Genomic DNA, 27,046 nt, shown 5'->3' with positions numbered 1-27,046 from the left:
TTTTATGGAGCTGTGTTAAATGTGTTCATGAATTATTATCAAACACACTTGGAGGCTGCAAATTGAAATTAAAAAAAAAAATCCATCACATTTCTTGGGTCTTACTTGCCAAGCAGCAATTCAGCACTTCAACCTGGAGTAAGGGGTGGTGTCCCCACGACCAAAAGTGGGTGTTGACTGGTTCTCTCAAAAGAGAAGTTGCTATCCCAGGTATCACTCTTCCAGATTTTACACATGACGAGGCTTGAGGCTCAGACAAGCTAAGGGAGTCACAGGGCAAGAAATGTCTTTCTTGAAGGGACTGTGCATACACATGTTTTCGAGGGAAAAAATGATGTCAAATACCCAAATACCTTCCTGAAGTATTCATCGTGCTGACAGCGTGTGTGCGTGTGTGTGCGTGTGTGTGCGTGGGTGACAGGGAAATCATGGTCGCGGCCCTGGACGCTTCACCCACCTCTGGCGTGGCCGCACGAGGCGCCTCATTGGACTCGCTGTCAGTGGTGCTGCTTTCAGTGTCAGAGTCTGACTCGGAGCTGCTCTCAGAGTCACTGGAGCTGCCGGAGCCCCCGCCGGCTTGCACCGCAGGTGGGGGCTGAGGAGTGGCCAAGAGCGGGCTGAAAGAAAAATGACATCATCCGCTGCCTCATTTAGTCTCGGATCAGCGGGCAAAGAGCACCCCTGCCGCCACGTTCGGCATAAGGACCCACGATCTGCTGGATACAGGCAGAATGGAGCCCACCGTCCCATTCCACACGTGGGAAACGTGAGGCTCAGGAGGCCCCGTGAGCGGCCGGAGGTCAAACGTGCGGCCAAGTTCCTCGGGTTCCGTCACACTGCCTCCCCTCTCAGGAAGGCCTTGCCTCCCGCATTCCACGTGAAAACTTTAGACCAAGGTTGCATGCCTTCCCAACACAGATACACATACCACATGCCGCACGCAGCCTTAAATTCTTAATGGTCCCGTGTTGTTTTTAGTTGAGATAATTTTTCATTTCCGGGTGCCATCTCGTTCAGAAACCCAGAGGTCTGTCAAGGGGCTGTGATCTCAGTTATACACACAGTATAGTTAGTTCTCTCGCCGAGGATGAGTGAATTCAACCCCCATCTGAATCGGAGGAAACTGAGGTCCAGAGGGAGGGAGGCTTGCCTCTGACCCCCCCAGCGAGTTGGACAAGTGAGGGGAGAACGCCAAGGGCAGGGACTGTGGGAAGCGTCTTCCCTGCCAGGTGCCCGGCACCCGGCACCCAGGTGACCGGAGTCCCCATTTCTTGGCCGCCTCCATCCCAATATTTGTAAACTCTTTGTAAGACTCTTACCGGGAGGTTACGGTCATAAATGACCGAGCAAGTCTAATGACGGATTTCAAATTTGTACAGCTGACCAAGCAAAGCATTTGAAAATTGATACCATTCACACTCTGCCTTTGATGCTAATCAACAGTCTTCTTAGTAATCGTTTGCTCCCTGTGCTCGTAACAAATCAGCCTCTGCTGCCGCTTGGCATGTTGGGCTCTGTCACTGCCCCCTGCCCTCCGGCTCAGTGTCACAAGTGGGGCTGCAACCTCAGGAAGTTGGAAGGGCTCTCATCTTCCCATCTCATGAGCCCAATACCCTCTTTGGAGGGAAGTTTCATCATGGTGATGCCGGGGCTGGGGGCCAGAGCAGTGTCACTGCTGGGCCAGCGGGCCGGCCCACCCATCGGCCGGGGCTCACGGCCGCTCATGCTCCCAGCTCCTGGCCCGGCTCTCTCCCCTCAGTTCAGTCAGGAGAGTACAGTTCTAGTCCGGCCGCTCATGCTCCCAGCTCCTGGCCCGGCTCTCTCCCCTCAGTTCAGTCAGGAGAGTACAGTTCTAGTCCCGGACGGCATCTCGTCCTGTGGTCCCACCTTCAAACTGGAGCAAGAAGGATCCCAAAGGACCCCTCTGCCCAAGACTGCTTGCCTGCCCCCATCCGCCCCCCTCAGCAGTGGCTATTTTTTTCTCCATACTCAGCCGCTGATTGGGAAGGAACAGGATCCCTTTTAAGCCAGCATGGGCCCCTTGTCAGTCACTATCCCGTGCAGAGAGCCTTTTCATTCCATGTACCTTGCCTCCCTAAAGACTGCCCCTTTAATCTCCCAGGTAGGTATTTTCTTTCATATAGCAAAGCTCATTTTAAAATGCTATCTGCTAAGTAAATGCTATCCGAAAGTACATTTCTCTGCCAAACACACCAAGAGATTAGGGGAAGCAGAGGAAATAGGGGACTGTATCTCCTGGGAAGGTGCACGCACGTGTGTGTGTGTGTGTGTGTGTGTGTGTGCGTGTGCATGTGTGTGTGTCCTGGACAGCGGGGGCAGGGACCTACAACTCTCCTTAATGGCAGTAAAAACTCTGTATTTATGCAAAGCACCCTCTAAATCTAATCAATTGCTTTTGTCTTTGGTTACTAAATAAAGGCCGAGGGAACAGATTTAATGAGACCAGTCCAGCTGTTATGCTAACTTGGCCTTGATTCCCCCCAAGTAAAGTTTTAAGTCCAGCACAGAGCATCCACTGGCCTGAGCTGACTGGCTGCCAGACTGCGAGAAAATCGACCTCATACTCATGATTTGCAAGTGAAAAGTGGTCACCTAGTTTTCTTTCATAGCTGCATTCATTTCTGCATTCTTATAAGACTCAGGCCATCCTAGTATTACCAAACTCGACTCTAGATTTACTTTGGAATATTTCTGGATAGCGTTTCCATTTACTGGATTATTCTCGAGCAACTGCTGTAAGAAACAAAACAATCCCAGGGATTATTCCCTTACAACCAAATGCGTTGAGGTGATATACATAAAACACAGATGTTTTATTTACCAGAATAAACTTATTCATCAGTTACATCACAGTAAAGCTTCATGGACTTAGTTGGAAACTTGTATGTGTGCATTTGTACACAGTTGTTCCTTATCCAAAGCCCTTCGAAGGGGAGAAGAATTCTGATGTTCAGATTTTTAAAATTTTGATGTGAATATACCATATATACCGTATATATATGTATATATAGTGTGTGTATGTATATATATATGTATATGTGTGAATATATATATGTATGTATGTGTGTGTATATACATATATTACCTCAAGTGGGATCTGGGGAAGCACCCTTTTATAAAACTCAAAAACTCATTAATATTGTTACCATAACATCATCAGTTAAGAGGAATAAAGACTTTAAAAAAATATCTGCACATCAGTTGAGGTTGGGCTCTGCCGTGAAGTGAGTTTGTCTCAAAGTTACTGAAAATGAAAGCTCTTAGGACTTTTTCAATTTCAGAATTTTGATTAAGGGATTGTAGATGTGGACAGAAACCACATATGAAAAACTGACTTTAACTATTTGTCTAAGTTAAGTATAGATAGATAGAGACATGAAATAAAGACCATTTCAAACCTCAGAGTAACCTTGATTGAGACCCAATAAAATGAGACCGGAAATTATTTTCCCTAAGACTTCTTACAGCTAAATCTATTGCTGTGTCCTCAGGAAGGACCCCATGGCCAGTCAATATTGACAATGACCCCTTAAAGGAAAGTAGTGTAGAAAGAACAGGAAGAGGTTCACCAGCTTTTCAGATCCACACTGACGAACATGGATACATAGGGGTGAGAGGGAAAGTGGACTTGAATTCAGAGAGGACACAAAGAGGACTCAAACTGGGGGTGAAGGACTGGAGCATCTTAATGAGAAAGAATTGCTTTCTCTGGGCAGTTGCACGGTTGGAAACAGGGAGAGCCAGTGATCGTGGGAGGGAATAACAGTCGTTTAAAATGGAAGCAAAACTGCGCTCCCCAGTACCTTCTTACACCTCTATTATCTACCTGCTGTTCCCAGGCTTGCTGGAGAATCTGGCTGCACCCCACTTGCTGAGGAACGCAAGCCACGTATTTGAGTGTAACTGACCCTCACTTCCTCTGGGCCCACCTGGCACCGAGCTGGAGCAGCTCCCGGGAACCAAAAATGAATACAAAACCGAAACACCGTCTTCACAAGCAGTACAAACATCAATAACAGAATGACTGGCCTAGGGCCACATTCTTGTCTGGAATCCACGGTGGAACTTTCAACTTGGCAAATCATCACAGGTCTCCGCTGAAACCCGTTAGCTGTGCAGCTAGTTAAAGTCCCCCTTCTGCTACATTTATTTTCAGACATCGCCAGTTTATTTTCCAAATGTATATTAAAGTGGCTACGAGTGAAGCTAGCGCATGCCATACTTGATTCTGCCTAGTAGATGGACTAATGTGCGGTTTACACATTCTTCATTTGCCAAACTGTACTAGAATTATTTCCCACGCACCATTTCCTCTCGTATTTTACTAAACTGCTTTTTAAAAGAATGCTAGTGGTTACGACAAAGATAATGTGTTATACTAAAAATGATTAACATTCGATGTATTAAACCGTCTAACTCCCGAGTCTGTAAATATTAAAACTGTGCTCTTGGACTTCACCCCGATGTAATAAAACTTCTCAAAGGACCCACATTTGTAACAACTTCAAAGTCAGCTGCTCAACCTTTCCAGAGATCAGATTCTGCTATTGTGTTCATCAGGGTAAGAAGCCTTCATTGAGTAGGTGAGGCCTCATTTTAACCCCAACCCCATGTGACAGGTCTTCGTGGTCGCAGGCCAGACGGAGTGCAAAGGGGCTGGCTTGGCAAGTCAAAGACCCTAGTGGGGAAATGCAGGGTTAGGGAGAGGGATCAAAGAGTAGGCCAGTGGGACAGAAGTCCAGGGGGCATTGACGATGCCTTCTCCAGGCAGGGTTGGCGCTGGTGTGGAAGGCTTGAGCATCCCAGAGGAGGAAAGATGGGTTGTAAGTGCAAGTCCAAGTACCTTAATCTCTAGACATGACAGTCTCTCTATGCTTACGCTGACCAGGCCTTTTCTGCAATAAAGGACTCAGGTCACGATACCGTAAGATAGTTCGAAAGCCATAGGAAGGAACTGGGGGTACTCTGCCTGGAGAAGACTCGGGGGCAGGGAGGAGGGTGTTCCTATGATGACAGTCTTCAAAACCCCGGAAGGTCTGTCCTGTGTGAAAGGGGGTGGGCTTGTTCTGAGGGGCAAGGTAAAACCAGGACCAATGAGCTGGACATCTGGTCTGGAAGATTTCACCTCAACGTCAGGGAAGACTTTTAAAAACCTATAGCTGGGGCTGTAGGTCAGGGGCGCCTGGATGGTGACAGTTACGTGTCCTACTCTTGATTTTGATTCAGGTCCTGATCTCACAGGCTCGCGAGACCACGAGCCCTGTGTCGGGCTCTGCACTGGCAGCGGAGGAGCCTGCTCGGGATTGGCTCTCTCTTTCTCCCTCTGCCCCTCCCCTGCTCATGCTCTCTCTGTCTCAAAATAAATAAATAAACTTAAAAAAATCTACAGCTGGTCACAGAGAGAAGCCAAGGCTTTGAAGGCCCGCGAGCTCAAGACCTTTAGATGACCAGATAGCTGGCAACAGAGAACACGGTAGAAAGATTTCTATCGTGGGTCCCAAGTGGGCTTGGATGATCTTTAAGGTGTTCTCCAACTCAAAGATTCTGATCCTTATGAAAGTACAGTGTATAGGGAATTTTACGGGGGACTTTTTAGGACCATAGACGAAGTGTGTGAGGAGATGTCTGCACAATCCAATGTGCTCCTTAAGGCTGCTCTTGGCAACACTTTATCAGTCACAGAGCTCTTGTGTGAGCCTTAGAGGATTAAGGCTGCATTTCTGTGGGGCTAGTTTATAAATCAGACTTTTCACTAATTCAGATTAACAGCTCCCAGAAAGCCAAACATCTGCATCAGTACTGATTCTAATCCTAATTTAACTGTAAATTCCTTCCTCAGGAGAGAAACAGGGATGATGAATTGGCCATTCTACTCAATCAAGCTGTGTGGGCATCAAAAAAGAAAGGTTCCAGAATGGATGACAACTTTTTAGTGGGAGACGTACATGGGAAGGGTCCGACAAGCAAGGGTCCGACCAGGTACCGGTCTTGGCAACATATTTCACGAGGCCCAGAATGTGCCCGAGGCAAGTAGCAGGAGGCGTTTGACGGGGAGTCCTGTATTATTAAACCCTTGTCTTTAGTTGAGACTTGTATGAATTTCAGCAACATGACCCCTTTCCAGTTTTACAGGGTTCAAACGTCTGTCTACCAGATGATTTGAAATGCTTCCATATTTGACGTCATCATCAAGTTGCAAAGGGATAGCCCTGGGGCAAAGGAGTATATGCAGAGGCATAATACATAAAACAGATAAAGGCAGAGTTGCCCTGGTGGAAACAGGAATAGGGTAGATAGTAGGGAGAGGGTGTTCCCAGTAGTGTGTCCTCTTCTCTGGGGTGGGTGGCCCCCAAACACAGTTTGAAAGTAAAATGCTTCATACCCCAACATTATCACCAGCAACTCAGGATCAAGCATCTTTTGTGGTAATGGACTGACGCTGTTGATGAGCACACAGAGAATCACTGTCCAGCTGTAATTCAGGCCACACCAGAGTTTGTCGTTGCCCAACGTGCGCACACTGGGTGTTGCCCTTTTGTCCGATCCTGGTGTTACTGAACGTGACATTGTTCAAAGCCCTGACCGACTGATGAGAGCTGTGGTTGGCCAAATAATGACTCCCCCCAACCGTGTCCACGTCCTAATCCCTAGAACCTGTGACTATGGTACCTCATGTGGCAAAAGGGATTTTGCAGATATGAAGAAATTCAGGATTTGAGATGGGGAGACGATCCTGGCCTGGATAATCTGGGTGGCCCCCATGTAATCGCAGGGTCTCTAGGAGGCAGAGCTCGGTGTCAGGAAGGCACTAGTAGATTAGTGCCACAGCAATGGGTGATGAACTTCTGGAGAAGCTGTGAGTCGATCATTTGGAACTTTCATAAGGAGTGGAAATGCCTATTTGTCCTAACTTACCTGACACCTACTTCCTTTCTGAGGTGATGATACTGATGAGTGATTTTGCCAATGGCTTCTCGTAATTACATTTGATTTGCAACCAGAATGGTTTGGCTAGCTGTTCTTTTTTTTAATTTTTTTTTAATGTTTATTCATTTTTTGATAGACAGAGACAGAGCGTGAGTGGGGGAGGGGCAGAGAGAGAGAGGGAGGCACAGAATCCAAAGCAAGTTCCAGGCTCTGAACTGACAGCACAGAGCCCGGCGTGGGGCTCGAACTCACGGACCGTGAGATCATGACCTGAACCGAAGTCTGATGCTTAACCGACTCAGCCACCCAGGCACCCCTGTTTGGTTAGCCTTTCTGGAGACTGACCAGACCCAGGCCCTTGTCTTCTTTTCCTGCTTGTGGCCCGTCTCCATTTTCAGGCTATTTCACACATCGAAATAGCTACGTTTCCTCTACTGCTTTGTTTTTGTTTTTGATTTTAAACATCTAATAGGCTGGTAAGTTTCATGAATCAGGGAGCATCCCATACAGCCAACAGACAGTTCCCTCCCCTACTGGTTTTAAAGAAGTAGTTTTAGTCTAGTGGGAAGAGCGTAGGATTGGAAGTCAGAGGATCTCTTGAATGTCACCTTGGATACTTTATTATCGTGTGATCTTAGACTAAGCACTTAACATAGGGTCTCAGATTCTTTGCCTGTAAAATGGGTCTACTATATCACAGGCAGCGAGAGGACCAAGTGAGCACATTTAGTTGAGGCTTCTCAAGCTTTAGCGTATGCACGAATCACTGGGAGACTCATTAATGTGCAGACTTGAATTAGCTAGGCCCCGATGGGGCCTGAGTTCTGCATTTTTACTACACTCCCAGGTGATGCCGATATTTCTGATCGGTGGGCTGCACAGAGAGGAGCGAGCCTAAAACCTACATGGGCTACTCAGACATAAGCTGCTGGGGCAAAACATAAGTTGGTGGATTCGAAACTGAGGGCAAAATCACCATTTGGAGGTCACCTGTGGATTTTAAATGTCCATAACTATCATGTCCTCCGTCAGCAACAGATAAATTTGACCACCTTATGCCACTTTAAATCTAACCTGGTCAAGTTTAAGTTCAAATTCTATCAAGTTCATTTGGGCAATTGGGCCTGAAGAGTTTTTCTCAGATTCCTTCTGATAGGCTTACAACCATCCTGAGGGCTACCTGCCCGCGTCACTAGGTGGCCAAATGCACGATTGTTTCCTCTGAATGTGGCATACGGATCACTGCGAGGCTCAAAAGGCGGCTTGCCACTATCCTCGCCGAGCGTTAGGGAGGTATTGCATTGCACGGATGGTCATCGCTGGGCCCCCACTTTCGCGACCGTCCTGTGAGGCAGACCCTCTTACGACTTCCATTTTATAGCTGACAACACTGAGACTGAGTACCAAACAATGGCAAGGTGAAAACTAGTTTTAAGGATATTATGGGACACAATTCAATGTGCAGCTTCAAAGAAATGAAAGAAAGCCAAAAAGCAAGGCATCTGGCTTCCGCCTAACGCAGCCCAAGGTGCGACAGCACCGCGGAGGGTGCCAGCGTGCTCCCAGGAAGGCTGGTCAATGCTGGCTAATGGGCCAGCTATGTCTCGAGAGCATCACACTCCGCATTTGGGAGAATACACTGATATTTAAAATTTTCTGGAAATAATTAAAAACCACACAGACTTCTCCACTAGCAGTCGGAGCTGCTTCAATCAAACAGCTAAACAGGTGGGAAAAAACCATACACAGCAGAGTATTTTTGTCCCTTTTGCCTTTAAAGTACATTTTTTAAAAAATGGGAGCAAGGGAGAGAGCAAAGGCAGGCAAGTGGACGTGAACGCCGCCTCCCTTGAGCCCTGGTCTCCAAGCAAAGCAGAGAAGGAATGATTGGCAGTTTGCATTCATAAGGATCCCAGAGACGGCCAGATGCTAGGAATCTCTAACAAGGTCGAAGCCTTCCAACAAAGAATTCCATCAGTCACAAATCGTAGGTGAAGCAGGGTATGTGCCCTGACCGGGTGACCCAAACCCAGAAGCTGCTTCCACGCAGGGATCTCTTCCCTGTATCCACAGAACTGGTCTGGAGATGGGCAGAAGAGCCTGGGCAGTAGGCAAGCTGAATATTCTAGGAGAGGACAAAGCAGGCTGGAGATAGGGGCGGAGCAGCTCAACACGAGCCCCTGCCTCTTGATTTGGGAAGTGGGCATCCCTCTTCCAGTGTCTCCCTAGACTCCACTTCTTCTTTGACGTCTCTCAATGCCAGTCTCCTTATCAGTACTGTCTGCTCCCCTTCATGTCTGATTTGTTACTTGATGCATCACAGACACTTGATTTAGAGGGTAAGCTTCTAAGGCCAGAGGCTTCATCACACACACACACACACACACACACACACACACACACACTATAAAATGCTTCATGCACCTAAGACACCCTAGAGTAAAGCCCTGAAGAAATCTTCTCTGTAGAATTCTGCGAAGATGGTCCCTGGGTGTATCCACTGCCTACCGTCCATGTCCCTATGGTCCCAAAAGGATACTGTCATCATTGGATCAACAAGACCAAAATAGTTTTTAAGTGCAGGGCACTTGATAATGTTCCAGCATCTTCACCCCCATGACCTCATTTCGTTGCTATAAGAACACTGAGCGGGGTGTATGTGGACCAGGTATCCTCCCCATTTTGCCCACAAAGCTCCAGGACCTCACAGCCAAAGTTGTGTGGTTGGGATCCGAGGGGGGGCTTTACCAGGCTATTGTGACTATTTGGGCAATGGCAAGTGTGCCTGAGCAAATGAAAGGAATCAGGGATCCACTACAGAACCCACTGTCGTCATCATATCGAAAAGCGACAGGGACACAGAATTAATTCCAAAGGTGTTCCTCAAGGGACCAAATGAGACAGTCTGCAAGAATGTGACGTTGAAAGCACTGAAGGCCATCAACGCTTTATGCCAGGAAAACCTTGCTCCGTTTGACTCCAATGACATTTATTTTTTTTAATGTTTATTTATTTTTGAGGGGGGGAGGGGAAGAGAGAGAGAGGGAGACACAGAATCTGAAGCAGGCTCCAGGCTCCAAGCCGTCAGCACAGAGCCTGATGTGGGGCTCGAACCCACGAACTGTGAGATCATGACCTGAGCCAAAGTCGGATGCTTAACCGACTGAGCCACCCAGGCGCCCCAGTAGGGGAAATTTCAATGCCTTTTATGTTTCACATCCTTGTGTTTTTTCAAAAATTGTATTTGTTTTTAAATAGATAATAAACATGAAATTGATTTCAAAAGATACTGAAAGGGATACAATGAAAAGTAGATCTTCTGACCTTCTGTCCCATCACCCCATTTTCCAAAGTTTTTCACTGTTGCCATTTCTTAGGATTCTTCCAATAACACCCTCTACATTTATGAATACTGGTATGTGTGCTTTTAAAATAAAAAATTTTAATTATAAAGGTAATAACCGTCCTGTATGTGGGATGGCAGGGAATTCAATGAATGGCATTCAAAGCCACACACATAATTTCTAAAATAAAACTCATGCAGTGTCCTTACTAAAAGTGCCTGCATAACGGTGCCTGGCACATATCACAAACATCAGCATTAAGACACTCGAGTGAATAGTAAAACTTACAACTTGCAAAACTGCAGCGTGTTACCCTACCACAAGGAAGAGGCGGGAACATAACACATAACCATGAGGAACGGAAGCCACTCAGACAGCCCTTCTGGGTGGGACGAGGCTGCAAGTTCCAAATTGGGAAACAGTCACTGATCTTCCTCCACCGTGACACTTCTTAAAGATGTGGTGGACACAGGCTGGTTCTGCATCCTCGCTCCTAGAAACTTCTATAAGCCCAGTAATCAGGCTCTGTAACTCTTTGACCTACCGAAACTGCTTTCAGTGGTGACCACCGACCCCCGTCCTGCCCACTTCCCATCGCAAACCAGGTGTTCTTTCCTCACTCTCCTTGACCTTGCTCCCTGTTGGACCAAAAGCTTTGACTTCTTTGGCACTTGGTCCCAGGGACCACATACAACATGAGAGCTCTTGGTTTTAGAGTTCACAGCGACTCCCTCACGGGTAGATGTGCTCTTCTCCACAGGATTTGCCAAGATGTGTCCACTGCCCACCCTACCTTGGTGCCGGTTCTTATTCTAGTCCCAGCACATCTGCTACCGTTGTCCCCTCCGTCCTCCCGCACTTCCTCCCATGTCTTTGCTTAGCCTGTTTATTCTGTCTAGAATGAGACTTCTTCCTCCCTCTTCTGTTTGCTGAAATCTTTATCTTTTAAGCTCAAATTCAAATAAAATAAGGTCTTCTCCAATGACTTTAATTCTCCTTGATACCTACCTGTTCTGATTTCTTTTCACCAACTGCATCACTGTTTATTAGTTAATTATTCTCAAATTATTTCATCGGGCTAACCCTTTTGCCCACCCAACTAAATTGCGCACTTCTTGACGGCAGGTGCCAGATTCTGTAGTCGTTCTGTGTATCCCAAGGTGCCCGGCATAACAACTTGTGTGCAATGTTCTCGTTATGAAAAAAACACTCCAAATGGCTCATCGTGAACAGAAAGTCAGTGCAGACAAGGTCACGTGGGAAGGAACAATACTTAACCTGAAATGTCTCTGTACTGCGGACTCTCAACAGAAGGCAATACTTAGGCGGGCCCGTGCAACACCAGAACATCCTGGATCAGAAGTTCATGTGATGAAAATGATTAGGCAAACGGGTTGCCTAATGATAGGTTTGCAACCTTTCAGCTGGTTGGATGGATGCTATTCCCTCACAGTGCCTGCCTCTCTTTTCAGCTTCAGTTCCATGGCAAGATGCAACTTCCCTGGATGGACATTTTTAACATAATTGGTATTTAGAGCAACAGCGTCGATGGGTTGCAGAGTGCACGTATGTGCATGAACATAGGAAGTAAATGGTGTGGCCCTGACTGAAAATGAGCGCTACACATACACACAGACCTCCCTGTTCTTAATTAAAATGACGATTCCATTATTCCGATTTGTGTGAAATGTGAGCTACTCTTGTCATATCATTTTGATACATTAACCAGCCCAGTCTACATTGGGCTTGATATTAACTCCCTTTCGACTTGATGGTTTTTCTAGTGGCATAATTAATTTCCTCATGGAAGAAAAAATATTCAATCAATTTGGGATTAAATATGAGGTGGAAGGACTTTCACAAAAGATAGAACTAAATCTCCTAGCCCACATGCCTTGCTAATTATGACACACTCACATTAAGAACAAGAAGGTGTTCCCTTCCCATGATAAATGGGCCTGAAAATCCTCCCCAGCATTTACTATAAATCACAAAGACCATTAATAAACAGGCAGGAAAAAAACGACAGATCCTACAAGAATTCACTCCCATTCTTTGCCTAAGACTATCAATGTCATATTTAAAGCTGACATCCGAAATCTTCTGTACAGAAGCCCTTTGAGTCAAAAAGCCCAGCTATTTTAAACAGAATTTCCTACGCCTGTTATTTTGAATGACAGCCAAAGAAACACTGGATCTTCTTAATCCTGTAATGCTATCTGCCCAAAAATCTCGCCTTCCAGCTAACAGCCTCCCTTCTCATCAATGCTAAATTAAAGGAGGTCAAGTGCAAATGAGAGATGAAGAGGGGACCACAATTGCGTCATCTTGCACCCAGCTTGCTTTTGACATCGAGAGCAGACGTCCGATCGCAGCCACCAGCAATGAGACAGCCGGGTATAGGTAGCCTTATTCAACAGTGACTCTCGTATGTGGAATGGCAGAGCTTACACGTGACTCTAGCTCAACAGCAACAAGAATGGCAATCCCGTATTACAAATGAACACAGAGCCATTTAAAAGCTGACCTAGAAAGAAATGGAAACAAACTTAGGCATTTCTCCAAGAACTAGCAGGATCTGTGATAATGACCAACAGGCTGGTAGTAATAAGGTCAGGGTGTTTGGTTTTGTCATTAAGAGGAATCTGTCATGTGGAGAAATTTGTCATGCTGAGAATTTGGGAGATTTAGCAATTCCAAAGAAGGTGGAGTTTAGAATAAAAAGGACTTTAAAAACTGACAATTAAAAATGCCTTCTGAGGCTAAGCAAATTACATTCGCGCTCAGCAGAAAAACCTGGGAAGGTGCATGTCCCAAGAGTTATGTCAACAGCAGGTCACGATTATACAGGGCCCCCACCAGCTAAGCCCAAACACAGGTACATCTTAAGGATTTACAGTGAAGACAAAGCATTCACAACTTAGGGGCATTAAACACCCAAAACAAGAAAGATATGCTCACTTGCAAACCACACGAGGCATGTACTTTTAGTGAGATGTGACTATGTTTTCTAGCCTGATGGTATCACTATCTCAAATTCCATGGCAACATCTCAGTTTCATTTCCAGGAGTCTACACTGCTCTAGCTTCATGATGACAAGATCCAGGTACATTACTCTGCCAGTTGGAAACATGGGACCAAAAAAAAAAAAAAGTGTTGGGAGGAATATTTTCCAGAAAGGTTATATGCTGGAAAATTCCCTTTGACGACAATTATGTTCCAATATATATTTCAGACAGCTATGATTAAATTCAAGGTGTCTGAATGAGAGAGAATGTGTGTGTGCCCATGGATAAGTGTGTGTGTATGTGTGTGAGTGTGTGTGTGCATGTGCCTGTGAGTGACAGTATGTGTGAGTGTGCATACATCAATTAGCTAAAATCCAAGTGAGGTACATAATATTAGTTTAAAAAGTAATGTTGCTATTAGCTGGCTAAGGGCAGAAACGTTGACTTCTGTAGTACATACTAGGCATTAGACATGTAATACAGAAGATATTGTTGTGGGCCAAGGTTTATATTAGCCCCTATTTGGGTTCAAGTCATGTTTTAGGAGGATACACAAATGTACATTCACATGTACGAGGATGAGCTATTACTCAAGTTCTCACACGTTTTACAAATAATATATAAACGCAAAACAAGTCTGAGAGAACCAAAACGGTGGTTATTTTTTGATCTGTTGGACAAGACTCATCAAGTAGCCAAGGGAAATGGGGACTCTCTCAGCCACGAAACTCACGAACACTGATACGCGAACACAACATAACTGTTCTACCAGCAGATGAATGGATAAAGAAAATGCAGTGTATGAATTTACCATGGAATATTGCTCAGCCCTACGAAAGAAGGAGATCGTGCTATTTGCAACAACACGGATGAACCTGGAGGACGTTATGCTAAGCGAAAGAAGCCAGACGCAAGGAAAAGCACTGCCTGTAGTACTTACAGGTGGAATCTAAAAAAAAAAAAAAAAAAAAAAAAAAAAGAAAAACGCCCAGCTCACAGTAACAGGGAGTCGAATGGTGGTCACCAGGGACTGGGCGGTTGAGAGAAAAAGGGACACATCGGTCAAAGGGTACAAATTTTCAGTTACAAGATGAATTGCTTCTGGGGATCTAATGCACAGCATGGTGACCATAGTTCATAAGAGTGTATTGTACACTTGAAATTTGCTAAGAGAGTAGATATCACCGCACACAGAGAAGGTGATTCTGTGAGGTGTTGGATGTGTCAATCAGCTTGACTGTGGTGCTCGTGCCACAATGCATATGTCTATGAAAACAACATCGTGCACATCTGAAATTTGTAGGAGTTTACTTGCCAATCCTACCTGAATAAAGCTGGCACAAACTGATGGGCTTCCAGTCGGTGGTAGGACAATGATCGATTCCTGGTGTTGGAACTATGGCATATATAGAATTAAGATACTCTTCTAGTTGTACAGATCTAGTGCCAATGATCGCTTTGATATTTTCAGTAATTTTTTTTTCTCTTGTCAAGAGAAATAATAAGGCATAGAATCACTTTGCTTTTCTCTTTCCTCTTCCTTCTCCTTTGTCTCATTCTGGTATCTTACTTGTAAAAGTCTCATTGTTCCCCATAATATTTTCCATTTTTAATGGCCTTTTCTTTCTGAATTGTATTTTAAAATGACTTGAGAAAGTCCATTTTTAGAAATGTTTCCAGTACATGTCTTTCTGAGTTATTTGAGTCATTTTAATGGAGAAATTTCCCCCAAAATGCCCCCTAAATATCTTATATGCCTATAACAGAATACTCTATGAAAAATAACAAGTCAAATAATTAAAAGTTTTCAATATTTATATTTCAAATAGTTAAGGTAACTCCATTCCAGAATGAACAGGGAGAACAAACCCAAGTTCCTGTAATTTGCATGTTATTAACGTTACTCTAGAAGAGTAAGAAATGGCACCGGTATCACCTGAAACACACAGAGATTTAAATCAATGCTTCCCTTGCTGTGCTCTTTCTTTAGAGGCTGCATCTTCGGGAGCCCGTCCTGTGTTAATCGTGTTTCCAAACTGTACACGGATCTGCAAGAGGAGACCAAAGCAACTTTTGCTCTGTGATTTTACTTTCCTTTAATACGATGGCCTATACACTGTGGTTTATTCATTTATTGGTCTGATGGTTTTTATGAGTTGTGATTCAACATAGGTTCTTTTCTAGTATCGTGTTTTATGAAGATATGGAGAATGTAATATAAGTCTGATACAATTATGGTTATGTGCCACGCAAGACAATACTGTAAATATGAGAAGAGTCTGCAAAGCTGCTTAGCAAAACGATCTTAACATACAAGGCAGTGTGAAAATGGAAGAGGAATCTATAATGACGATGAAGATTAGCCATTTGCTCTCTAACCTTATTTACAGAAGCAATCAGAGGTATTCAGGTCGAGTTAATGACCCTGTCTCCAATTAATTCAATTGTCTACAAACAACACTGGTGCAGTGGCTGTCTCAAAGTCTGCCACACAGTCTCAGAGGGAATACATAAGACTCCATTAAAAGTGACAATAATAATGCATTTATTACTGAAACACTATTGTATTATAAATAAATTCCTCATGTTAAATTATGCTCCACGCTTTAACAGAAATTCAATTACTGAAATAATAAAAAGATGGTGTATTTGCCAAGTGCTTGGACTATAATTTGGCTGCTTAGTTACCAGCGGTTGGCTGTTTTGCAATTTTTCCTTCATAGACTATTTCTTTTGAATAAATGCCAGACTTTTTCATACAAATTTTATGAACAAGTTGCAAAATGAAATTTTGAGCTTTTGAATCCAATTATGAAAGACATAACTAAATCTATTATTGAAAAAAAAAATCTAGTAAGCCCTTTCTGTCGTTGTTCAGAACTGGCTGGTAATTGAGGTAAGCACAGGTGCTGCTCATTATGGACCATTGTGCACCATCTGAATTCTGGGAGCGGTGGAATTCAGATGGTTTACACTCTGTTTGTGTGAATAACAAACAGGCCTGATTCTGCGCTTGTTTGTACAAGCTTGTACACAGCTCATTTGGGACTTCGAAGACACCTGCTTACCCTTTTGAAGCCAAAACAGTATCATTTGTGTTCTGGCTATCCTCTCGATGACAAGTTTGCAAAAGCAACAGATTTTGTGCTCTCCCTTCATTCCCACCATCTCCTCCGCTGTGTAGCAACTTCAACACACCCTTGTCTTCAGTGATAGGAAAATTAGTTGAGTCAAGCTATGGCAATTATCCAATGACAGGAGAAGACACAGGCGGAGAGGAAAGAAGAACGAGGTCTTCCTGTGGGAAGATGTCTTTGCCAAACGGGCGGTCTCAGGTGGACTGGGGATGTGGCTTATTTGCGCTGAGGCTAGATTTTCCCCCTTCTTGCCTCCTCTTTTGCCTTTTCTTCTGGGCTCGCACATTTATCTTTCGAATGTCTAGTCTCACTGTCTTTATTTTGATCCCCCAAGCTTTATTGAGATATAACTGATGTAACATCGTGTGAGTTCACGTATATGACATGATCATTTGATACACGTACATATCGTGAAATGATTACCACAATAGGGTTAGTTAACCCCTCTGTCACTTCGCATAATCACCATCTGTGTGTGGGGGGGGGAGGGGTGCGGGGCGGGTGTGGTGGGAGCATGTAAGATCTGCTTTCAGTCTCATCGCCTTCAGATGGCCCACCTGAAAGCAGAGAACCTTATCATCACAGAGACTTGCTTCCTGCTTCCAGAATGCAAAAGAAAAACTGCTCCTGACTGTGGTCTCCTCGCCCGTCCCATAGGGCCATAGGCCAGCAGCCACGAATTGCACTGGCTGGCCCGGCCTGCAGTCCTGAGCTCCTGAGTAATGTCACACGCCAACCTGAATATTCTAGCCCTGCAGTAACTTCCCGGTACTACGACTAACTTTAGTTATTCGATGACTTTGCATTTTCTCTTCTTTTACTGAGGTCTTACCTGCTCTAAAGAGAACACCCAGAAGGTATGTAGTCACGAAGCAGAAGCTCTGTTGCACAGCAGAAAACAAATCTAGATTACTCCAACTCTGGGTCCCCCCCACCTGCAGCTCCCCGATCCCACCGCAGTGACTACCCATAGACGGTGACATTCTAAATCCTGTGTCTGTGAATCCTTGTGGTGAGAGTTTGCCTTCATATGAATGCAGGAAATAGCTGAAGATGTGTGGAGTGAAGAATAAAGAGAAGAAATTATGGATGCAAGATTTTCGGCTTTGCTGGTACCGCCACTCCGGAACAGTATGGAGGATCCTCAAAAAGTTAAAAATAGAACTACCTTATGATCCAGCAATTTCACTACTAGGTTTTTACCCAAAGAATACAAAAACACGGATTCACAGGGCTACATGCACTCCGATGTTTACAGCAGCGTTACTTATGATAACCAAGACATGGAAGCGGCCGTGTCCACAGGTTGATGAATGGATCAAGAGGATGTGGTGTATATACACAATGGAATATTATTTAGCCACAGAAAGAGTGAAATCTTCCTATTGGCGACGACATGGATGGAGCTAGAGACTATAATACTAAGCGAAGTAAGTCAGAGAGAGACAAATACCATATGATTTCACACACATGTGGAATTTAAGAAGCAAAACAAATGAGCAAAGGGAAAAGGGGAGAGAGAGGGAGAGAGAGAGAGAGAGAGAGAGAGAGAGAGAGAGAGAAACCAAGAAACAGACTCTTAACTATAGAGAACAAACTGATGGTTATAAGAGGGGAGGTTGGGGGGGGGTTAGATAAAACAGGTGATGGGGATTAGAAAGGGCACCTGTGATGAGCACCTGACTTGTTAAATCACTACATCGCAGACCTGAAACTAATACAACACTGTATGTTAACTATACTGGAATTTAGATTAAAAAATAAGAAATAAAAATAAATTTTAAAAAGCTTTTAGGTTTGAAAGGTCTACTCCAAGACATCCCAATCCACCCACAGTGGAATAGAATCCGGAATAGAATTCTTCCAATTTAGCAAACACTGCCACTCCAAGCAAGGTTCTAGAGAAGTCTAATGGCGAAGCAGAACAGTCGACCCGAACCCCCGTGCCAAGGCCCAATGGAGTATTACCCAGCACACTGCTAACCTGACACTTTGTCACACTTCTATTTACCTTATCCATCAGGCAAAGTTACGGTCATAACAATGCTTAATAAAGCCAATCAAAGTAGCAATCAGCCAAAGAAAGTTCCTGCATGTCGGACATTAAATATGGCTAATGTGGTCTGACAGTGCTCCACAGAAGGCACATTGGACTCTTACCTTCCCCCTTATCATTATCACAGAGAGAGCAAGGTACAACGCGGCAGGAGTATAAATAATTTGGAAACCTCATAGACAATATTCTACTGTGTGTCTCATTTGCACTTAAAAAAAGCTGCCCTCCAGACCTTATGTACTTTTAAGATTTATCTGAAAGATACATGAAGAAGACTTCCAGCCAAAAAAAAAAATGTACATATTTAATGGAATTAGATCTCTAGGCAAGAAAATGTCAAAAGAAAAGGCAAAATATTAAAGTGAATGCGAGGTGCTCCTTTCCACAGCTTTCCCCCTTTGATAAATATCTTCTGGGATGTCATTTACTGGAAAGGCATGATTTTACAAAACGAAAAAAAAAGAAACCTAGAGTATAAAATATACTCTCTTTATTGCTGAAGTAAGTTGCTGCTTTCTCATTTCTCTCTGAAATCTGCTTTTGTCAGCCAGAGGCCTTGATATTTGCCTTTTTATCATTGTTATTGAAAACATGGCAATTATTGCGAAACAGTCCAATTGCAGGCAAGCTTCTGATTACATGACAGTGTCCTCCTAGAAGCCGGGAAGGAGATGAGGCGAGGCTTGAGTTCACCTGACACCCAAGATCACAGGGTCGTGGGGGTGGGGCGGGTTGGGTCTTCACCTGAAAGTGAAGATCACAGAGTTGGGGGAGAGGGGCCGAGGCGGCTGCAGGAGGATTCTGAGATGAAGGTGATATGGACTTAACTTGTCCCCGAGAGCAAGGAGCATCAATAGCATTACCTCTGAAAATGAGCTACTGAGATAGGGGAGGATGGCAGGAAGATCAAGGTTGAGCTCGGAAATACGCGAGAATGAACAGGTTCCCTATATATACAGAATATATATATTATATATAATATATCAGCTCATCGTAAGCCGATCGACAATGTGCAGCTTCTAACGGGAAAGTCTCAGCTAAATCTAATTTCAAAGTTGCTTCCTCTCTCCTCTGACTTCGATGCCCGACATTACCACTCACATTATATGTAGTAGCGATAACGCGAATAACATTTAACATAAAGGAGCTCTTAATGCGTCACTCGTCCGAGGCCTCACAGGCAGTGAATGGCCAGGAAGCAATGATCCCGCCTCTTGGTTGTTTTTCTGTTTGTTTTGCCGAAACACATTTTGAAAAGTTCTGCTCTATTTCTGCCAATCGTTCATCCATATGTGTAGTTTCAGAAAAATCTATTGGAGAACAAATACTAAAATCTTTAAACATATGCTTTCACCAAATTATTTGCAGGCTTCTGTAATGACAATTGAAGATGCATAATGCTTACGAATTATTCTTCGGTTAATAGCGACGGCAATTAATGATGAGGACGACAGCTACTATTTATTAGGCTCCCCCGTGCGCCAGGTCCCATGCCCTGCGATCCCACTTAGTCCTCACAGCTGAGAAAACTGAGGCTCGGGGAGGGAAGCAACTGGCTTAAAGATCGCACTCCAAAGGCTGTGCTCTTTTGCTACTATGCTATCCTGAAGGGGTTGGGGAATAATTCCCATATGTAATTTAAATAAAATATCCATCACCATCAATTAGGTTTCTGGTTTAGTAAATAACCCCATTTGAAGCGGCAAACGGCCTTCTCCTAATCATACTTCCATAGTGACAGAGCAGAATCACAGTCTCATAGCATGATGTAGGCTCTAGAGGACCTTGGAGATCTATGAATCTGCCTCCCTCAACTGTTAGAAGAACTGAGGCCAATCAGCAGTAGGTTCAGTGAGCTGAACGGCACGTGAAAGAGTCAATCAACCTCCTAACCCCGCCTCCCTCTCTCCTTCTCTCCCTCTGCCCTCGCCCCTGCTCATGCTCTGTCTCTCTCCCTCTCTCAGATCAACTTAAAAAATATATTGCTATAAGAAAGATAACAAGTGGCTAACATTCTCCCGGTCCACTTATTGGGAAGAATTATTCAAATATTTTCATTTGATCTCACTGTTATCAGGCTATTAATAGTTATAATGAATTATTCCATTAATAGCAATAGCATTTTTTCAAGTGTTCAGGCTAAAAATCTTGGGATCATTCTTGACTGCTGTATTTTTTTTTCCTATCTCCATTCAATGAGCCCATCAGCAAATGCTATGTGCTCTCCCTTCAGAGTATGTCTCTAGTCCATCCATGTGTCACCACCCTCAAAGCCCCCACCCTGGTCCAAGCCACCACCATTCTTGCCTGGATTATGGCAATAGTCTCCTTACTGTTCTCTCTGCCTCCACCCCTGAGCCCCACAGTCATTTTTTAATAACCATAGTGTGATCGTGTTATGACAGATATCACATCAGGTTGCTCAAAATCTCCTAGTGGTTCCCAACTCAGAGTCGTGGCCGGGGCCATTCCAATCTCTTATGCATAATGATTCCCAGGGAACAGTCTGACCTCCTCTCCTAACATTCTTATCTTTACTTTGCTTCGACGGAACTATCTTCTTTACAGTTTCTAAGCACACCAGGTACACTGGTGTGTGCTAACCTCAGGGCCTTTGCATGTGCTATTCTTCCCGGAATGCTCTTCCCCCAAACCTCTGCAGGGCTCGTCACCTCATTTCCTTTAGGTCTTTGCTCAGATGCCAGTTCTCAGCGAGGCCTTCCTGACCACCCCATCCCTCTGCAGCACTCTTCCCTGAGTTCTCTCCATAACACATCTCACCTTGCAACATATTTTATCATTATATACTTCATCATTTAGTGTCCACCTCCACTCAATAGAATATAAATTCCACTAGGGCAGAGCTTTGGACTCTTTTGTTTCCTGCTGTGTCTCTAGGTCCTAAAACAGTGCCTGGCATCTGGTAGGTGTTGGTTAAGTATTTGATGCATGAATGAACGTAAGTATAAAAGCGTGTGTTTTGTGACTTCGGTAAGGTTGGTGGAATCAACGACTGACAAAGTAAACCATGAATAACAGATAATAACAGATAATAGGAATAATAGTGCCGGTTCGAGTGACTACTCTGTGCCAGGGGCTGAGTACTTGATACAAAGTACCTCGGTCCTTATAGTAATTCTCTAAAGAGACGGGATGGTGCTGGAACCAGGTGGACTCAACTGGAGGGAGGGAGTGTATGAGTCTGATGTTGGGGGTGGAAGGCTCCTTCGAGGGTATGTAGCTGGCTCCAGCATCTCAGACACTGGGGCTCAGGTGGCTCAAGCATGTTTGCCCAAGACCACAAAGAGACTGGTAGATGCCCGTAGCTCATTCTTTCCAAACCCAAAGAAGAGTAGTGGCCGCTGAGCAGGCCTGTCTTTTATCGTGAAACCCCGAGGAGCCAAAAGTAGCCCTCGCTTGTTTCTAATCTGGAAAATTCTCAAGAGACTAAGTGGCCCTGGGCCATACCCAGTCTCGAGCCATGTGGTACCTTTGGTCCTAGACGATCCATCCTTGGAAGCAAATACAAACTCCTAGCGTCCCACATGGAGGCTTTCAGAGTCGGACTTGGAATGCTCTCGTCCATCCTTCTCACTCGATAGGCAAACAGACCCGGCCCAGAGGGACATGCTGAGCTGGGGCAGCTTTGGTCAGAGTGCTAGTCTCGTGGTACCCACTGGAGTCTGCTACACATTGGCTAGACCGAGGCTCACACTGGCCCGTGTCATGCTTCCTGATATCAGCAGTAGCAGCAACGACAGCCAGGAAAAAAAATGATAGAAATAAAGGCCCAGCTATGTGTAAATAGCATGGGAAGGACAGGAACGGTTGGGTTTAAGGTTGAACATGCTGTGATCGCCACTCCGTTCCTTTTGGAATGGGTCCTTCCCACCGTGCTGTTCCAAGCTGGTCCTCCAAGTGCTTGGCCGGCCCAAAGACTTGACTTCTTCAGAAAAAGAACCTCACCCCACTCCCAGGAGATACGCAAGGAAAAGCAAGATGATTTACCTTTGTCTTTCTGAGTCGCATTAATAAATTTATCTCAACAACAGCAGTCATTATAGATGATACAAGTGGTATAAGACATGCAAATTAGAAGATGCTAGCTCAGTGTGATTTGTGTGTATATAATGACTGAGGTTACCAATTAATTGGAGAAGTACTATTTATAACTGCACCACCCTGATAAATGGGTTATAATGGCTGTTATAACCTACACATTTTTTTCTTTTCACTCTTAGGGAGCAGAGATATTATTGAAAATATCAATGCACTGCGATAGGCAGATACTGTGAAATAACTCAGCGTGGGGAATGTAAATCGCAAGCATGGCTTGCATATGAATTCTTAAATGCTCATCTTAGCACAACTGCTGGTAAAATGTATGCAGTCTTTGATGAAATGAATGAAACCCATTACTCAGAGGCATTTGCAGCTTGCAAAAATATCACTCATTCCAAGTCCCTCTCTGAAGTCAGCCAGCAGCAGCTACGGAAACAGCACCGTGACAGTAGCCAGGAGATCCTAAGTCCTGTGCTATTTGAGCCCCCATCAGGTTCATGATTAGCCAGACGATGGACATTTCTGTAGTTCCAGTAGCCAGAGGCCTCAGAGTCCTCGCTTTACTTGTGATGTATGTGGTGGTTCGGGACCAACGCAATTGAAATCCTAACGTCAGGATGCTCGTAGTGAAAGGGCATGGAGGACAGAGCCTTGGGAGACAGGGTGACCTTTGGCCAAGGCACAGCTACTAATTGGCCCTGGCTGTTTGAGATGAGCCGGTTTCCAGGCCTGGGAAGGAATGCCAGGCCAGGGGACTCCACACAGATCACAGCGGCCCAGGCTGGCCTGGGGCCACAGAAGGCTCCTGCTAGCACCCGATGAGTTCCATTCCGGTGTGGAAACAGCAAGTGCCCTGTGTGACTCAGACCCCCACCAGGGCCTCCACTTTTGCTTTTTGTTTCCCTTTAGCTGAGAACCACAGTGTGGAGCAAGGTGAAAGCTTTCCCAGATGATTCATAGGACACTCTCTAATGTCTTTTATAGGCCGGGACGTGTTGAGGCTTGATGTTTTATCTACCCTTTTGGCCAATGGGTGGTGAGAAAAATCTCATGTTGGTTTGTAGCTTCTTATAGTTTACATATCATTTGGACAAAAAACAAACAAACAAAAACCAACTCTCTTGTTCCTTGAAGTGCCTTGAGGTCAGGTGAGGGAGCCAGCACAGAGATTATTATCATTTACCAATGAAAAAGCTGATGCCCCAGAAGGAAACCAGTCTAATTCAAGGCCACAGAGCCAGCATGCAGCAGTGTCAGGATGGCCTGGGTCTGTCTGACACCTGGCTTCTCATGTTATAGCTCTGCTTCGAGGCTGTGATGCTGCCTGGCACACCAAAGCCCTTTGCGCCTTGACACGTTCCAGGTAGTGGCTGCCCACCCACTTCGTGCACTTGGGCGTGCCTCATTCTGTAGGGTCAGAAGCTGGCTGTGAGCCTTGGCTGGGAACTTCCAGAACTCTTCTGGACTACCTATGAATCTGGATTTCTTAGTGAGGGCTAGTGAACCATCTGCAGAAAGCACCCTTCAGTCATGGAATCAGGATGACGGGGGCTTCTGCAAAACACAGAAACAGACATTCCTCTCTGCTCTCAGAAAGGCTACCATAGATGGAGACAGATGACAAAGGCACCTGCTGGAATCCGTTTCGCCACTTGAAGAAAGTGCTTCGGTGAATCGCCATGGTGCAAAACAACTGGGACTCCTGGCATAAGTTAGGCTACAACCTCAAGATCATTATGAGATGCCAGGTTTTCTAATGACACTAAAAGAGTCAGTATTACTTTTCATTCGTTTGAAGAAATCGGATTGAGTATGGCAGAGATGGGATTTCATTTCATCTATCTTCATTAATGGAGTGCTGCTCTTTAAAGAGAAATGTTAACGGAAGGGAAACCAGAAACTACGTTTATTGCTCAGATGGAAATAAAGACCCGAGTAGACTGGCTATGCATTAGCTTGTAATCAACAGTGAATCATAAAGATTCATGCTAAAAGACTTGCGATTGTGATCTAATTAGTTTTCTTACTGTTTGGAGAAATTAATTTAGAGCTAGTGCCAGAAATGCAGAATGGTACACGTCTAGGAGACCTGTCAGCTCTGGTCTCCAGTTGGGAGAATGTGAAGATTATACCTCCGTGTGCTAATGCCAATGGCGACCCAAGGACAAAAATGTGCAAGCTGTGTCGCTCTGGCCATCAACTGACTCGTCGAGTACAGGAGGAGCCTGGTGTCCTGGCAAGATCCCAGGTGGGGAACCCAAGCATCTCTGGATTGGGTTCTCGACTACTACTAAATAACCTTTCCAAGCCTCAGCTTTGTCATCTGCACAAAGAGAATGAGGCCTCGCATAACTGCTGAACTGACTAGAGACGACGCATGTAGAACGTGTAGTGCCCAGCAGGTGCTCTGTAAAGACAGCAATCATTGCTGCAACTTGCTTTCAGGAGGCTACTTGGTCTGCAGAGACTGTCACAATAGATAAGGCATCTGATGGTAGGAAATGCCACTTGAGGCCTGCCTGTGTGCGCCATCTTGGAATCCTGGAGTCTGTATGGGCTCTCAAGTGTAGGCCCGTTCTTTTGTCTACTCTGTTTTGCAACGATTCACCTAGCATTTGCAAAACTATTTTTGCAAGATGTAATTGAAACATCCTGGGATGTCTCCCAAATTTGTTACTGACAAATGAGCTTGGGTGGCACCTTCTCATTCTGTGGCTAAATGAACCCAAGAAGCACTAATTGCCTTGAAGTTAATAAAGACTTTATTGGCTTCAAATAATTGGTGTTTGTTTGGCTGCTATGATTATAGTTATCACACACTCTCTACATAATGTAAGCTGGCAGAAGTTTCTACCTTTTACAAGTTTTAAATCCCAATAGAATTGACAGAAAAAGCTATAACCACAAATTGGTTTGCAATTTTCCTCTTTCTTCCTAGCAAGTCCTGTATGGTTATATTATGAACCTTGCTTCACACAAACTGCTTGTGACTTTTATGGCCCTTTTGTGATCTAAATGGCTATCTCATAAGATATTCCGTTGCAGCATCTTTTTCAATTGCTTTTACTGCGAAATGCCCTTGTGGAGAGTTCTGGGGACCATTTCACACTCTTATGGTATTGATTTGCGAAACCTGATGATAGGTTTATATTTAAGATACAGCCTTGTATATAAACAGAGTGGGAAGCTTATGAAAAACAGAGCCAAGGCTTCCATTGGGGGGGTTTTGGATACCATCTCAATGTTCTGGAAGTGCAAGTTAACAGTGAATACATAAAAACATCATAATGCCATTTGTTCACTCTACTAAAGTAGGGAGTTTGGTGGTGCTTTCATTATAAATATGTTTCATGACACTCCACGAGAGAAGCCAACATCTGGCCAGAACGCAGAATGCGTGGTGTCTCTTGCCTGTGACTGAATGGCTGTGTGGTGCTCCAACTCATAACCAAACTCAAGAGACTAGTTAGAGGCCCCTCGCCTCTGGTCCAGCCTTCACTTAGCTTTGTGTGTGTTCTGCGGACTGCAGGGTAATGGGGAAGAGGCCGAGTGTGGGTCCTGGCGAGAAGTGTCAAGATGAAAGAAAAAGGAAAGGAAGGAGAAAATGTAATAAAAGAGACAAAGGTGAGAGAAAAAAGTAGAAAGGGAAGAATGATTTGTGGTAATAGAGTTATTTATTGAAAGAGGAAAATTATGGAGCTTATCGGTCCGGCTACTGTAAGGCCTCTGCCAAGACATATTTCCCGCCTTGAACTCAGTCCTGGCCATACTCCCTCTCGTGAAAGAATTCTAGCCATAGGATTAGTAGTTATTAATATATGTCTGTGTTCAAGGTCCCAATTTCTCTTCCTTCCAGAATCTATCAGTTCTCTGGATAAATTGAAAAGTGTAAGTCTCAGGCATACTATAAAAACAAAAACAAAAAAACCCTAACATTACTCAAAGTGGCACGGAAAGGTAAACCAATGATTAGAATTCATAAAAAAAAAACCCACCTCAAACACAATCACTAGAGGAAATGAGGCCTTAGGTCTCAGGGTTGAAGAATCTTAAACTATCGGGGAAGAAACAGAGCTGGGCGGAAGGCATCCGCTGAATGCTTTGTATACTTTTCAATTAGAGCATCAGGGAAGAATTCATAAGCTGCGCTCTCCATGTGACATCGAGGCTTTTATTCTAAGAGGTCACCCAAACAGATCCACCAATAGGCTTTCATTTGAGCGATAAAAATCAATGAATATGGATTGAAGTCGTGGGCAAGGTTCAACTGCCGGGAAAATGGTGAGGAGGTCACTGCAATAGGACGACGCTTTGATGTGGGAAGGAGCGGGTGGCTGTGAACGCCAGAGATGGACTCTACCACATATCGTCTCTAATTATGAGCTACAAATTCCACTCTGTGTTCTCCATATGCTCCGTCTTCATTTAGAAGCGATGGCATTCATGGCTCCTTCCACCTCGGCTCTGCAATGAAACCGATTTCCCCACAG

General features: G+C 44.6%; 1 protein-coding gene across 8 annotated transcripts in view; it reads right to left on the bottom strand.

Annotated features, from left to right (window-relative positions):
- AFF2 (AF4/FMR2 family member 2) overlaps positions 1 to 27,046 on the bottom strand; it is a 454,373-nt gene that overhangs the window by 32,861 nt on the left and 394,466 nt on the right. For all 8 annotated transcript variants that reach the window (XM_043570624.1, XM_043570628.1, XM_043570630.1 and 5 more), the window contains one exon: positions 458 to 617. In XM_043570624.1, the coding sequence (XP_043426559.1) occupies positions 458 to 617 (160 nt within the window). The remainder of the gene's footprint in view (positions 1 to 457; positions 618 to 27,046) is intronic.

The sequence above is a fragment of the Prionailurus bengalensis genome, chromosome X (assembly GCF_016509475.1).
Source record: "Prionailurus bengalensis isolate Pbe53 chromosome X, Fcat_Pben_1.1_paternal_pri, whole genome shotgun sequence".
Lineage (NCBI taxonomy): Eukaryota > Metazoa > Chordata > Mammalia > Carnivora > Felidae > Prionailurus > Prionailurus bengalensis.
Note: the sequence above shows the minus strand (reverse complement) of the source record. Positions and strands in the feature narration are given on the sequence as shown.